At 43.5% G+C, this 15,670-nt stretch overlaps 1 protein-coding gene across 1 annotated transcript in view; it reads left to right on the top strand.

Moving 5' to 3' along the window:
• LOC126355533 (pickpocket protein 19-like) overlaps positions 1-15,670 on the top strand; it is a 115,573-nt gene that overhangs the window by 46,013 nt on the left and 53,890 nt on the right. Inside the window, exon 4 of the mRNA XM_050005877.1 lies at positions 3,365-3,533. Coding sequence (XP_049861834.1) covers positions 3,365-3,533 — 169 coding nt within the window. The remainder of the gene's footprint in view (positions 1-3,364; positions 3,534-15,670) is intronic.

The following is a 15,670-nucleotide window of genomic DNA, read 5'->3' as shown; positions in this document are numbered from 1 at the left end:
GTAAGGTTATTTTATGTGTTAAAAGGGGGAAGGTTATTTTATGTGTTAAAAGTTGCTCCCATTAGCAGCCAAACAACATACATGCCGCCGAACTATTGACTGAATGACAGGGGTCATGTTGCCGGTGTGATAGCCACACAGAACGCCTCGATGGTTTCTCGTAGCTCGTTCAGTGTAGCTGGATTCTGATGATAAACTTCATTTTTAAAGGTGCACCATCGGTAGAAGTCAAGAGGTGTAAGGTCTGGAGACCGTAATGGGTACTCAACAGCTCGTCTTTCGACCTATCCATCGTCCAGGCAGATTTTGATCCAAGTAGGCTCTGACATCTCTGTGTCAATGAGGGGAAGCTCCATCTTGTAGGTAAAATCTTTCATTTCTAAACTTCTATCGGATGACAGTTAAAATCTATGATTGCAGCATTTGATGATGCACCTCAGCAGTCACGGTACCTTCAAAAAGAATGAGCCAGTCAAACGGCTCGATGACAGACCACACCAAACATCAACACTCGGTGGATTAACATGTTTGACCACGTAAACGTGAGTATTTTCAGGGGCGCAGTACACGCAGTTGTGGCGGTTCGCAGTACCGTTCAGTTTGAATTGCACCTCGTCAGACGAGAAAGCCATCCGTGCAAACCGCTCATCCTCGCGAAGCATGCATTCAGACCACTTGCATACTCCATCCATCCGGGTCATCCTCGTTCCTTGCATGCAGCGATCCTGGAATATACACTTTCCACTTCGCAGCCTTCAGAATTCATCGTACGCTTGATCGACTTACTTTGCTTTCACGTGCACATTGTTGTACGTGTGTCCGTACACATTGCGCAATTGCCGGTTAGGCCGCCCCGCTGTTTGGCATCCAGGTCAAACGTGTACGCTTGATTCTACGCTGTACTCTACTTGATACTGTAACAGTTCAAAAGATCCGACAGTTCCTTTTAGTTACTCTGACGACAGTACTTTCATCCAGACGGTTATCTGTATGTGGACGATGTAGGGCTTTGGTAGCAGGAGCAATGAATTTCATTTGACAATTTTACATAATGTGATGATGCCTATGTTGTTGTTGTGGTCTTCAGTCCTGAGACTGGTTTTATGCAGCTCTCCATGCTACTCTATCCTGTGCAAGCTTCTTCACCTCCCAATACGTACTGCAGCCTACATCCTTCTGAATCTGTTTAGTGTATTCATCTCTTGGTCTCCCTCTACGATTTTTACCCTCCACGCTGCCCTCCAATACTAAATTGGTGATCCCTTGATGTCTCAGAACACGCCCTACCAACCGATCCCTTCTTCTTGTCAAGTTGTGCCACATACTCCTCTTCTCCCCAATCCTATTCAATACTTCCTCATTAGTTATGTGATCTACCCATCTAATCTTCACCATTCTTCTGTAGCACCACATTACAAAGGCTTCTATTCTCTTCTTGTCCAAACTATTTATCGTCCATGTTTCCCATACATGGCTATACTCCATACAAATACTTTCAAAAACGACTTCCTGGCATTTAAATCTATACTCGATGTTAACAAATTTCTCTTCTTTAGAAACGCTTTTCTTGCCATTGCCAGTCTACATTTTACATCCTCTCTACTTCGACCATCATCAGTTACTTTGCTCCCCAAATAGCAAAACTCATTAACTACTTTAAGTGTCTCATTCCCTAATCTAATTCCCTCAGCATCGCTCGACATAATTCGACTACTTCCATTATCCGCGTTTTGCTTTTGTTGATGTTCATCTTACATCCTCCCTTCAGGACACTGTCCATTCCGTTCAACTGCTCTTCCAAGTCCTCTGCTGTCTCTGACAAAATTACAATGTCATCGGCGAACCTTAAAGTTTTTATTTCTTCTCCATGGATTTCGATACCTACTCCGAATTTTTCTTTTGATTCCTTTACTGCTTGCTCAATATACATATTGAATAACATGGGGGAGAGGCTACAACCCTGTCTCACTCCCTTCCCAACCACTGCTTCCCTTTCATGTCCCTCGATTCTTATAACTGGCATCTGGTTTCTGTACAAATTGTTAATAGCCTTTCGCTCCCTGTATTTTACCCGTGCCACCTTCAGAATTTGAAAGAGATTTTTCTAATCAACATTGTCAAAAGCTTTCTCCAAGTCTACGAATGCTAGAAACGTAGGTTTGCCTTTCCTTAATCTAGCTTCTAAGATATGTCGTAGGATCAGTATTGCCTCACATGTTCCCATATTTCTACGTAATCCAAACTGATCTTCCCCGAGGTCGGCTTCTACCAGTTTTTCCATTCGTCTGCACAGAATTCTCGTTAGTATTTTGCAGCCGTGACTTGATAAACTGACAGTTCGGTAATTTTCACATCTGTCAACGCCTGCTGTCTTTGTAATTGGAATTATTATATTCTTCTTGAAGTCTGAGGGTATTTCGCCTGTCTCATACATTTTGCTCACCAGGTGGTAGAGTTTTTTGTCAGGACTGGCTCTCCCAAGGCTGTCAGTAGTTCTAGTGGAATGTTGTCTACCCCCGGGGCCTTGTTTCGACTTAGGTCCCTCAGTGCTCTACCAAATTCTTCGCGCAGTATCATATCTCCCATTTCATCTTCATCTACCTCCTCTTCCATTTCCATAATATTGTCCTCGAGAACATCGCCTTTGTATAGTCCCTCTATGTACTCCTTCCACCTTTCTGCCTTCCTTTCTTTGCAGAGAACTGGGTTGCCATCTGAGCTCTTGATATTCATACACGTAGTTCTCTACCCTCCAAAGGTCTCTTTAATTTTCCTGTAGGCAGTATCTATCTTACCCCTGGTGAGATAAGCCTCTACATCCTTACATTTGTCCTCTAGCCATGCCTGCTTAGCCATTCTGCACTTCCTGTCGATCTCATTTTTGAGACGTTTGTATTCCTTTTTGCCTGCTTCATTTAATGCATTTTTATATTTTCTTCTTTCATCAATTAAATTCAATATTTCTACTGTCACCCAAGGATTTATACTAGCCCTCGTCTTTTTACCTACTTGATCCTGTGCTGCCTTCACCACTTCATCGCTCAAAGCTATCCATTCTTCTTCTACTGTATTTCTTTCCCCCATTCTTGTCAATTGTTCCTTTATGCTCTTCCTGAAACTCTCTACAACCCCTGGTTCTTTCAGTTTATCCAGGTCCCATCTCCTCAAATTCCCACCTTATTGCAGTTTCTTCCGTTGCGAAATGCGTTATTTTTAATAAAAATAACTTTGCAACCGTGACGGTTCTATTTTCAACATATAACAATGAAAACGGGTCGCTGTATGAATGAGCCAAAGATGGAGCGGAATGAATAGTACGATTGCTGTCGGTGCTGAGCGGCGCCTGGTCGCGCCACTGTTGCAGGCAGCTGCCAGGGCTGGACGCGGGCACGCGCGCCGTGTTCCGCAGCCTGGTGACCTCGCTGGCGCAGATGGAGTGGGCAGACTTCGACCTGTTCACGCCCAGAGACCTCGCTAATTACCGCGCCCTCCACACGCTGTCGCGCGTCAACTTCTCCGATGTCATGAGGCAGGTACGCTCTCTGCCTGCTGTCAGCGACAATGCACGGTTCTCGACATATGGCTGCGATTAGCGTCCACTTCTCTTAATGACGTCTTCTTCCAAAATATTTAAAAAGTAAGCCGACCTCGGCGACGATCACTTTGGATTCCGCAGAAATGTTGGAACACGTGACGCAATACTGACACTACGACGTAGCTTAGAAAATAGATTAAGGAAAGGCAAACCTACATTTTTAGCATTTGTAGACTTAGAGAAAGCTTTTGACAATGTTGACTGGAATACTCTCGTTCAAATTCAAAGGTGGCAGGGGTAAAATACAGGGAGGGAAAGGCTATTTACAATTTGTACAGAAACCAGATGGCAGTTATAATAGACGAGGGGCATGAAAGGGAAGCAGCGGTTGCGAAGGGAGTGAGACAGGATTGTTAGCCTCTCCCCGATGTTATTCAATCTGTATATTGAGCAAGCAGTAAAGGAATCAAAAGAAAAATTCGGAGTAGGTATGAAAGTCCATGGAGAAGAAATAAAAACGTTGAGGTTCACCGATGACATTGTAATTCTGTCAGAGACTGCAAAGGACTTGGAAGAGCAGTTCAGCGGAATGGACAGTGTCTTGAAAGGAGGATATAAGATGTAAATCAACAAAAGCAAAACGAGGATAATGGAATGTAGTCGAATTAAGTCGGGTGATGCTGAGGGAATTAGATTAGGAAATAAGACACTTAAAGTAGTAAAGGCGTTTTGCTATTTGGGGAGCAAAATAACTGAGAGGATATAAAATGTAGACTGGCAATGGCAAGGAAAGCGTTTCTGAAGAAGAGAAATTTGTTAACATCGAGTATAGATTTAAATGTCAGGAAGTCGTTTCTGAAAGTATTTGTATGGAGTGTAGCTATGTATGGAAGTGAAACATGGACGATAAATAGTTTGGCCAAGAAGAGAATAGAAGCTTTCGAAATGTGGTGCTACAAAATAATGCTGAAGATTAGATGGGTAGATCACATAACTAATGAGGAAGTATTGAATAGGATTGGGGAGAAGAGAAGTTTGTGGCGCAACTTGACAAGAAGAAGGGATCGGTTGGTAGGACTTGTTCTGAGGCATCAAGGGATCAGCAATTTGGCATTGGAGGGCAGCGTGGAGGGTAAAAATCGTAGAGGGAGACCAACAGATGAATACACTAAGCAGATTCAGAAGGATGTAGGTTGCTGTAAGTACTGGGAGATGAAGAAGCTTGCACAGGATAGAGTACAATGGAGAGCTGCATCAAACCAGTCTCAGGATTGAAGACAACAGCAACAATACCAACAATTTACTTTAGAGCAGCGGCGGCTGTTGTGTAAGAGCACAAGAGCACGTGAACACCCTAACTTTTAACACCTTGCGGATTTATTGGTTAAACGTAATGTGAATATGGTAATCTGAAATACACGGTAATGACTCTACTGCGCTGTTAGAAACTCGTCGTCTCGAGGTCGCGTTCTCGCTTCCCGAGAACTGGGTCCCAGGTTCGATTACCGGCAGGGTCAGGGATTTTCACCTGCCTCGGGATGACTGGGTGTCTGTGTTGTCCCCATCATTTCATCATCATTCATGAATATGGAGAGTTTGTTCTGAGGAAAGGTCGGTAATTCGTACGGGCGCTGATAACCGCGCAGTTGAGCGCCCCATCATCATCATCATCATCATCATCATCATCATGTACCATGCTGTGCAACATTGCTCCAGTACTTGGAATCAGGGTCGTGAACACACCTTCACTTGTGCCCGTTGTAAGGAGCTTCTGCGCTTACGCAACTGGTGTGACGTAATTGCCTTAGGGGCCAAATACGTACGGATTTGGCCAACAATGTGCACTGTTCGCGGTGTGCACTGCTAGCCCTTTCCACTCAATTACAAGTTTGTGTCATTGCCACCAGGTGGTTGCATATTGCAGCAGACTTTTATCCACGTTCGCTTGGCATAAATCCTGCCAGGCTGTAGCACCCTCCTTAGATATGCCAATTCACTCACTACACAGTAAAATTAGGTCGGTCATTAGTGTATATTATAGTTATACTGATGGAAAACCCTACTTTTTGGGATTCTGAATGAGGATATAGTACATTTTGTTTTGGATTTTGTCTTATAGTAACCCATGTGAGACGCTGAGAACCGTAAAGCACATCACTGCCGATTGTGATACTGCTTTTGATAGCTGTTGATCTTATGGCGTGTCAGATTTGTCTGTACTGTACCACTAGGGTATGCATATCTGAACATTTACGAAAGGCTCTATCACTGGTTTCTCTGGTATTCACTTAAATACAAGGGGGTAAGTCGAAGACGGCGTGCTTTGGCCCTTAGGTCCTTGTGGCTCTCAGCTTCATTTGTATTCTAGTATTGTACTGTTGGTATATAGTACTACTTGAATTTAATAATTTCCACAAACGGCAGTTTGTGTTTGGAGCTGGTTGTTTGCTGTGCAGGAATCGGCTTTCCTCTGCAGTGTTGACATAAACTCTATTGAACGTAACAAAAAAGAAAATCACCAGGAAAAATTAGCCCCAAAGAAAGTAGGCCTCCCAGACGAGATCTGTTGTCTGACAAAGTGACGAGACCAAATAAGCATGACTACAAGCAAACATTTAAGAAGGAAATGTATACCAAGCGTAAGTTCTTGTGTGGGTGTAACGTAAGAATGTCTGATTTTCAAACCGGAAGTTAATTCGTTAATTAAGACATGAACTAGGAATCTTGTACATTTGTCCGAAAAAATAAAAAAGCACGAAAACTCCCACTTACACAAAACTGTGAAACGGGGAATAGCGAAAGCGTAAACATTATTTCATTCTTGTCATAAACTTTACTTGATTATGTGCGGAACAACAAAATTCCACTAAACAACACTTTATCTTTTCAGACAAGTTGTGCATATTATTATTATTATTATTATTATTATTATTATTATTATTATTGACAGCAGCTGAACTTGTACAAATATGTTAATAACTTTTATACAGCAGTTGCTATTAATTTCGCACTCCTGTATTTACCTGTAGTTAAATATTTGTGAACACGCGTAGTGTATACCTACGAGCCGCCACTGCTCGAGAGTAGTATCACAAAATTTACGTCGCACATAACAGTTTGGATTCCAGAAGCAATGCCCGACTGAGAACGCTATTTGCTCATACACTCATCAAATATCAAAGCATTAAATTGTAAAACATCGCCAATTGGTATTTTTTGTGTCCTATCCAAGGAATTTCATAGTGTAGAACGTAGATCATTCACTTACAATTAGAAAAAACTTAAGTTTGACAACTGGTTTGGATTGTTGTTGTTGTTGTTGTCTTCAGTCCTGAGACTGGTTTGATGCAGCTCTCCATGCTACTCTATCCTGTGCAAGCTGCTTCATCTCCCAGTACCTACTGCAACCTACATCCTTCTGAATCTGCTTAGTGTACTCATCTCTCGGTCTCAGTCTACGATTTTTACCCTCCACGCTGCCCTCCAATGCTAAATTTGTGATCCCTTGATGCCTCAAAACATGTCCTACCAACCGAACCCTTCTTCTAGTCAAGTTGTGCCACAAACTGCTCTTCTCCCCAATCCTATTCAATACTTCCTCATTAGTTATGTGATCTACCCATTTAATCTTCAGCATTCTTCTGTAGCACCACATTACGAAAGCTTCTATTCTCTTCTTGTCCAAACTATTTATCGTCCATGTTTCACTTCCATACATGGCTACACTCCAAACAAATACTTTCAGAAACGACTTCCTGATACATAAATCTATATTCGATGTTAACAAATTTCTCTTCTTCAGAAATACTTTCCTTGCCATTGCCAGTCTACATTTTATATCCTCTCTACTTCGACCATCATCAGTTATTTTACTTCCTAAATAGCAAAACTCCTTTACTACTTTAAGTGTCTCATTTCCTAATCTAATTCCCTCAGCATCACCCGATTTACTTTGACTACATTCCATTATCCTCGTTTTGCTTTTGTTAATGTTCATCTTATATCCTCCTTTCAAGACACTGTCCATTCCGTTCAACTGCTCTTCCAAGTCCTTTGCTGTCTCTGACAGAATTACAATGTCATCGGCGAACCTCAAAGTTTTTACTTCGTCTCCATGAATTTTAATACCTACTCCAAATTTGTCTTTTGTTTCCTTTACTGCTTGCTCAATATACAGATTGAATAACATCGGGGAGAGGCTACAACCCTGTCTCACTCCCTTCCCAACCACTGCTTCCCTTTCATGCCGCTCGACTCTTATGACTGCCATCTGGTTTCTATACAAATTGTAAATAGCCTTTCGCTCCCTGTATTTTACCCCTGCCACCTTTAGAATTTGAAATAGAGTATTCTAGTCAACATTGTCAAAAGCTTTCTCTAAGTCTACAAATGCTAGAAACGTAGGTATGCCTTTTCTTAATCTTTCTTCTAAGATAAGTCGTAAGGTCAGTATTGCCTCACGTGTTCCAACATTTCGACGGAATCCAAACTGATCCTCCCCGAGGTCTGCATCTATCAGTTTTTCCATTCGTCTGTAAAGAATTCGCATTAGTATTTGCAGCCGTGGCTTATTAAACTGATAGTTCGGTAATTTTCACATCTGTCAGCACCTGCTTTCTTTGGGATTGGAATTATTACATTCTTCTTGAAGTCTGAGGGTATTTCGCCTGTCTCATACATCTTGCTCACCAGCTGGTAGAGTTTTGTCAGGACTGGTTCTCCCAAGGCCGTCAGTAGTTCTAATGGAATGTTGTCTACTCCGGGGGCCTTGTTTCGACTCAGGTCTTTCAGTGCTCTGGCAAACTCTTCACGCAGTATCGTATCTCCCATTTCGTCTTCATCTACATCCTCTTCCATTTCCATAATATTGTCCTCAAGTACATCGCCCTTGTATAAACCTTCTATATACTCCTTCCACCTTTCTGCCTTCCCTTCTTTGCTTAGAACTGGGTTGCCATCTGAGCTCCTGATATTCATACACGTGGTTCTCTTCTCTCCAAAGGTCTCTTTAATTTTCCTGTAGGCAGTATCTATCTTACCCCTAGTGAGATAAGCTTCTACATCCTTACATTTGTCCTCTAGCCATCCCTGTTTAGCCATTTTGCACTTCCTGTCGATCTCATTTTTGAGACGTTTGTATTCCTTTTTGCCTGCTTCATTTAGTGCATTTTTATATTTTCTCCTTTCATCAATTAAATTCAATATTTCTTCTGTTACCCAAGGATTTCTAGCAGCCCTCGTCTTTGTACCTACTTTATCCTCTGCTGCCTTCACTACTTCATCCCTCAGAGCTACCCATTCTTCTTCTACTGTGTTTCTTTCCCTCATTCCTGTCAATTGTTCCCTTATGCTCTCCCTGAAACTCTGTACAACTTCTGGTTCTTTCAGTTTATCCAGGTCCCATCTCCTTAATTTCCCACATTTTTGCAGTTTCTTCAGTTTTAATCTGCAGGTCATAACCAATAGATTGTGGTCAGAGTCCACATCTGCCCCTGGAAATGTCTTACAACTTAAAACCTGGTTCCTAAATCTCTGTCTTACCATTATATAATCTATCTGATACCTTTTAGTATTTCCAGGGTTCTTCCACGTATACAACCTTCTTTCATGATTCTTCTTTCATGGTTTGGATTATACTTATTAAAAAAAAAATGGTTCAAATGGCTCTGAGCACTATGGGACTTAACATCTGTGGTCATCAGTCCCCTAGAACTTAGAACTACTTAAACCTAACTAACCTAAGGACATCACACACATCCATGCCCGAGGCAGGATTCGAAACTGCGACCGTAGCAGTCGCGCAGTTCCGGACTGAGCGCCTAGAACCGCTAGACCACCGCGGCTGGCTATACTTAACAAACAGAAAGCAGAAAGTTTTGCTAAGTAATTAAAACAATGTTACAAGAAGAGAAACTTTTGGCCTCGAAGGGAATCCAATAGGGTTCAGTTTTGGGTCCACTTCTGTTCTTTATGCAGGGTGTTTCTAAAATGATTGTAAAAAATGGGAGTCTTGGTCGAGTGGTTCTTAACAAGCAACTTTCACGTAGCAACCAATGGTCTACACTCTACATTGTTTAGCTTTCGGCGCTATGCGCGATTTAACAGTGTCGCACGCCACTGTGGAGGTAGACACACAACCCGCCATCCGAGTCGACATAGAAGCCATATATTCTGAGCGGGACAACACAACGGAGATTCTTGCGGGATTTGCTGGGACGCGAAAGCGTTGTGTTTGGCAGTGCAAATGCCTGGTTGATGCTATATCACACAGAGGGCGCCACCTGTGCACACTGTTTAGTTTGGTTCACCTTGCATCAGTGTGTCAACAAACGGAAACACTTTGTGTCTGGTACAGCGCAGAACGCTTTTCTTGCGAGGAAAGGGCAGACATGCACTATGCTTACAGAGTTGCGGATGGAAATGCTCTCGCTGCTGTCCAGCGGTTTCCTAATCGTCGAGAGCCAGATTCCCGCACATCCACCGCCATCCACCCGTCCCTAACACCAAACGTTCAGATGTCAGTCAGTAAGATCGATACCACACATTGTGTGTCGATAGAGTATCAACCAAAACACCGATTTTGTATGTGCTGCGTGCTGTCGTCCAGTAGAAGATGCGTAAACGGTAAATAAAAGTAACGCCAGGACTAGGGAGTATAGGCAAACCATATCAGTGAGCTCTGAATGTGAAAATCTCTGGTAGGTGAGTTGGTAGAGCGTCAGATCTTTGTACCAAAACTCTAAACCCAAAAAAAGTTCTAAACCCACCGATGGCGATCTTTTTTAACAGCTTACGCATGAAACTGTTGTAGGAGAGAACATTTTTCTGCCATGTAAAAGGACGTTTCAGAGTTTGTAGAAATGTTCTTTTGGCAGTCTGCTTTCGCTTCTCGAGTTGAAAGTGGCAAACCTATAGAGTACATTTGTATAGATAGGTTTCGAACTCGGGACCTTTATCACGACAATCTGACGGCCTACCAATTCACCTACCTGAGATCTTCAATTGAGACGTCACACACATAGTTTGCGTATACTCCGTAGTTCTACTGTTACTTTAAATTACCGTTTGCACACCTTCTACTGGACGACAGCACACAGCACAAACTAAATCGGTGTTTTGGTTGATACTCTATCGACACACAACATTTGGTATCGATCTGGGAGTCTGACATCTGGAGGTTTGGGTGTAAGAGGTGTACTTGGGATGAGTTGTCCACCGACAAGATATCGTAATGGCGCATGTGTGTTTAAGGCCTACCCCATCGAAATCCGATGCATCCATTTTGTGACACAGGTGCAGAGGCCGGACGACAGTGGTCGTTAACGCATTGTTCGTAACAAGAATTCGAAGAGGATTTATTAACACTGATGCAAAACCTGCCCTCAACAAGCTCGCGGAGTGTTGCTCGAGAAATGGGTGTAAGACATTCCATGGACTGATGTGTCTGGAAAGAAGATAATTTGCACCATTACCGGCTTCAGAAATTTAAGCCCTTAATCCAAAAGATTTTTCTCGTCTCACTGACTTCTGCCAGTGGCTTCTACACAAGTGTGCCATTCAACCTGAATTTCCACACTTTTACCTTTTTACAGATGCATTCTTTACAGGGGAAGTTGCGTTTAAAAGCCACAGTCAGCAGGTGTGGGCAAAGGAAAGTCTTCACGCCATCTTTGTTCGTTGTCAACAAGAGCGCTTCGCTGCCAGAGTTTGCGCTGATTTGGAAGGCGATAATCTGATTGGCTCATAGATGCTCCCCGGATGACTAAACGTAAACAGTTGTCTAATCTTCTTAAGGGAAACATTACCAGAGATATTAGAAAATGTCCCCCTCTACGTGCGACAGCACATGTTGTACCAACATGATGGTGCTTCTGTGCAATGCGCTGTCGTGGTGCGAAATCATTTGGACCACGTTGCCACCCCTTGGTTCTAGGCATTGTGGGACTTAACAACTGAGGTCATCAGTCCCCTAGACTTAGAACTACTTAAACCTAGCGAAATCATACACATCCATGCACAAGGCAGGATTCGAACCTGCGACCGTAGCAGCAGTGCGGTTCCGGACTGAAGCGCCTAGAACCGCTCGGACACCGCGGCCGGCTGACAACCCTTGATTTGCTCATCTGTGGACACCTAAGATCTGTTGAAAAACACCTTTCGAGTAGGATGAAGAGCTGGTACCGTGAATTATGGCAGTCTACGATGCATCCCCACCTTGCCATTCGTGTTTGAAAGGTTGCTACAGTCACTCAGGCGTTAAAGCAGAAGGGAGTAAAATAAAGGTCTTTAAACGTCAGCTCCGCGGGCGCGGACGGCGGAGAGAGCGGCCCGCGGATGGAGGGGATTTAAATCGGCCGCCCGCCCTCAGGAGCTCAGTTCGTCAGCGCATCTGACGATGGCGACATTCTGATCGCCGAAATATTGTGCCCAATGGGCACTATGAACCGACGGTATATCCATGGACTGTTCGAGCAGCTGTTGATTTAATTATTATCATTTGGTGTGGCAAAGCAGAACAACAGACCCTGGCAAAAGTATCGAACAAAATTCGAGGTACCTTTTTTTCAATTCATAACGGCGTTATTACTCCATGTGACGTTCAATGTGCCGGCCGGGGTGGCCGAGCGGTTCTAGGCGCTTCAGCGTGGAAGCGCGCGACCGCTACGGTCGCAGGTTCGAATTCTGCCTCGGTCATGGATGTGTGTGGTGTCCTTAGGTTAGTTACGTTTAAGTAGTTCTAAGTCTAGGGGACTGATGACCTCAGATGTTAAGTCCCATAGTGCTCAGAGCCATTTTTGAACATACAACGTCGACAATATGATTCAAATTAGTCACTAAGTGCAAGTCCAAAATAACCATTGCCAGAAAAGAAAATGATAAAGTAATTACAAGGCTAAGCTTACGACAAGGATGCAGTTTGCCTCAGACACTTTTTGATACCTATGATAAAGATTTGTCGAGACAATTGCTACAAGAATTTTACCCACATCGCATTAACGAACGAAATTACCTAATGAACAACGTCCTATAGCTGACAGCGGGGGCTCGCTTCAAAAACCTGTCTATAAATTAAATTATATGTATTGAACCTTCGAATCTGATGACTTTATTGGTGAAGGAAGCTGTGGCAGAAGTGGAAGTGCTGTAAGTATGCGACAAACCTTCTTTGTCGGTCGGGCTCTACCTTTACGTGTGTGTCATCCTATAATTAACAGCCGAAGGAATAACACGGATTAGCACCAATAGTGTGGCCATTTCTACGAGGTTAATTTAGAAACTAAAGCTTCCTATTTTGTTTGTTGTCTCTGAGAGTTAGAACAAGACTTTGTTGGTGTAGTACTAATTTACGACTTCTACCGCTAATATAACGTTGTCCTGCAGCGGACTGCAGCAGTAGGGGAGCATCCTAGGATGGCTTCTGACTTTCAAGTGCGTATAAAACGTAGACGTGTCCTTGGTCCTTGAATTTGTCGATTCTGAACAAAACACACCAACTGAAACCGGTTAACTCTCTCTAAAAGTGTATCTAGATGGCACATTAGACGTGAGTGGTGTGAGGCGCTGGGCACTACTAAACTGCCTTTCTTCATAATGAACAGCGTCTCTATCCACATCGATGATCGGTGGATTACGACGAAGGGAGTGAGTGCACAGACGAATGTTTGCTACAGTGCCTTAGATAAGACGTTACGTATCCTCGGTTATCGCTAATTGAATGTGAGATGGGTCCCACGGATACATAAGACGAAAAATATCACTAAATGGAAATTCGTCTTGGGACCTTCTGGACCAATACTAGGCTCAAACCAACAATCTGACCACCATCGCCAGCCGGGGTGGCCGAGCGGTTCTAGGCGCTACAGTATGGAACCGCGCGACCGCTACGGTTGCAGGTTCGAATCCTGCCCTGGGCATGCATGTGTGTGATGCTCTTAGGTTAGTTAGGTTTAAGTAGTTCTAAGTTCTAGGGGACTGATGATCTCAGAAGCTATTTGACCACCATCAGCAACGCAGACGAGACATTGTGTCACAACTACGAGCCGAAATCCAAAAGACAGTACGTGGAATGGCAACACACAAATTCCACCCTTGTTCTATTCTACATACTTCCTGACATCTTCGGGGTAACGGGTCTGTATCACTGAAATGGTTCAAATGGCTCTGAGCACTATGGGACTTAACATCTGAGGTCAACAATCCCCAAGATCTTAGTAGTACTTAAACCTAACTAAACTAAGAACGACACACACATCCATACCCGAGGCAGGATTCGAACCTGCGATCGTAGCAGTCGCGCGGCTCCGGACTGAAGCGCCTACAACTGCTCGGCCACAACGGGCGGCTCCACCCAACAAAGAAGCAGTTCAAGACACAGGCGTCGGCAGGCAAAGTAATGCACACGGTTTTCTGGGGCAGGCAAAGTGCGATTCCTTTCGATCTCTTCGACTATTAATTCAGAACTTTAAAAGACGTCTCTGACTAGTCTGAGAGTCAGAATTTTCAGTCAGAACCGACAAGAAGGCAAACTTTCGGTTGTAACACTATATCGTCAGGCCCACACAACCATGGAAGTAATTGCAAAATTCTGTTGACTTCTCCCACCACATTCACCACACAATCTTGATTTAGCACTCACGGCTTTGGAGATCACTACGCCCAAGCAACATTACCCCCCACACCAAAACACGTGGAGTACAGGAAACGATCATCTTCGACAATGTTCCTGCGTGCATTACGTGTTTCCACCTCGCACCAATGAGGATACGTCCAACACTGTCGAACGCGATCGTTTTTGTAGTCCATGTGTGGTAATGTGAGGAGACATAAGATGCATGGGTGTTCTGACCTCCAAATCGTTTAACACGGAACGGTCGCCGGTCAACATTATTGTGATGCTGTAGTCTTCCTCCCTACGTGTGTTTTCAGGGGTGCATTCGGCCATGACTCCTCTTTTATCGATGATAATGCGTGACACCATCGATCGGAATAGATGGAGGAGTCTCGGAACGGTAGGATATTCGGCGAATGGACCGGCATGCGCGTTTCCCCCGACTTAAATCTCATCGAACGCGCGTGAGATGCTTTGAGGAGACGTATTGCGGCCGTGCACATGCGCCAACGACCACCCAGCAGCTGTCATACATGCTGGTCGAGAAATAGAACGCCCTTCCACGAGAACTCCTTACCAACCTTGTGATCAGCATGGGTATTAAGAACCATGTTGCGCTTTTTGTAGTGTCCAGAGGACCATCATCAATCTTGGTGACTCAAGTGCAATTACTGTCTTTGGATACAAGTGTCATTTATTTATTGTGTATTCCTTTATTACCTTCTGTACTATACTGCAGCAGTTCTTTGTACACAGGGTATATCATAATTAATGGCGTAAACGCATACAGTTGAAAGCACACGATACTAGAAGCAAAAAATTCTCAGTAAACATAGGGTCGAAAATGCATACCTTAAGAGCTACGAGAAATATTTCATCTTCGATAGTGTGAAGCAAATCTCTTCTACTGCAAGTTCTGTACTTTCTATATTTTGGGAAGTGATAATATGAACAAAAACAAGAAAAATATGTCCAGTAAACATGTGCTCTAAAATGCATACCTTAAGAGCTATGAACACTTGCTTATCTTCGGTTCTTTGGAACACAACTCTTCTAATGATCAAGTGGTCATAACTTTTAAGGTATACATTTTAGAGCACATGTTTACTGGACTTTTCTTCTTGTTTTGGCCGGCCGGAGTGGACGTGCGGTTCTAGGCGCTACAGTCCGGAACCGTGCAACTGCTACGGTCGCAGGTTCGAGTCCTGCCTCGGGCATGGATGTGTGTGATGTCCTTAGGTTAGTTAGGTATAATTAGTTCTAAGTTCTAGGCGACTGATAACCTCAGAAGTTAAGTCGCATAGTGCTCAGAGCCATTTGAACCAAGCCATTTTCTTGTTTTGGTCCATAGTACCACTTCCCATAATATGGAAAGCAAAGAGCTTACAGTAGAAGAGATTTGCTTCACAGTATCGAAGATGAAAAATTGCTCGTAGCTCTTTAGGTATGCATTTTCGACCCTATGTTTACTGAGACTTTTTTGCTTCTAGCTTTGTGTACTTTCAACTGTATGCGTTCACGCCAGT

The sequence above is a fragment of the Schistocerca gregaria genome, chromosome 3 (genome assembly GCF_023897955.1).
Source record: "Schistocerca gregaria isolate iqSchGreg1 chromosome 3, iqSchGreg1.2, whole genome shotgun sequence".
In the NCBI taxonomy this organism is placed as follows: Eukaryota; Metazoa; Arthropoda; class Insecta; order Orthoptera; family Acrididae; genus Schistocerca; species Schistocerca gregaria.
This window is presented reverse-complemented; position numbering and strand designations above follow the sequence as displayed.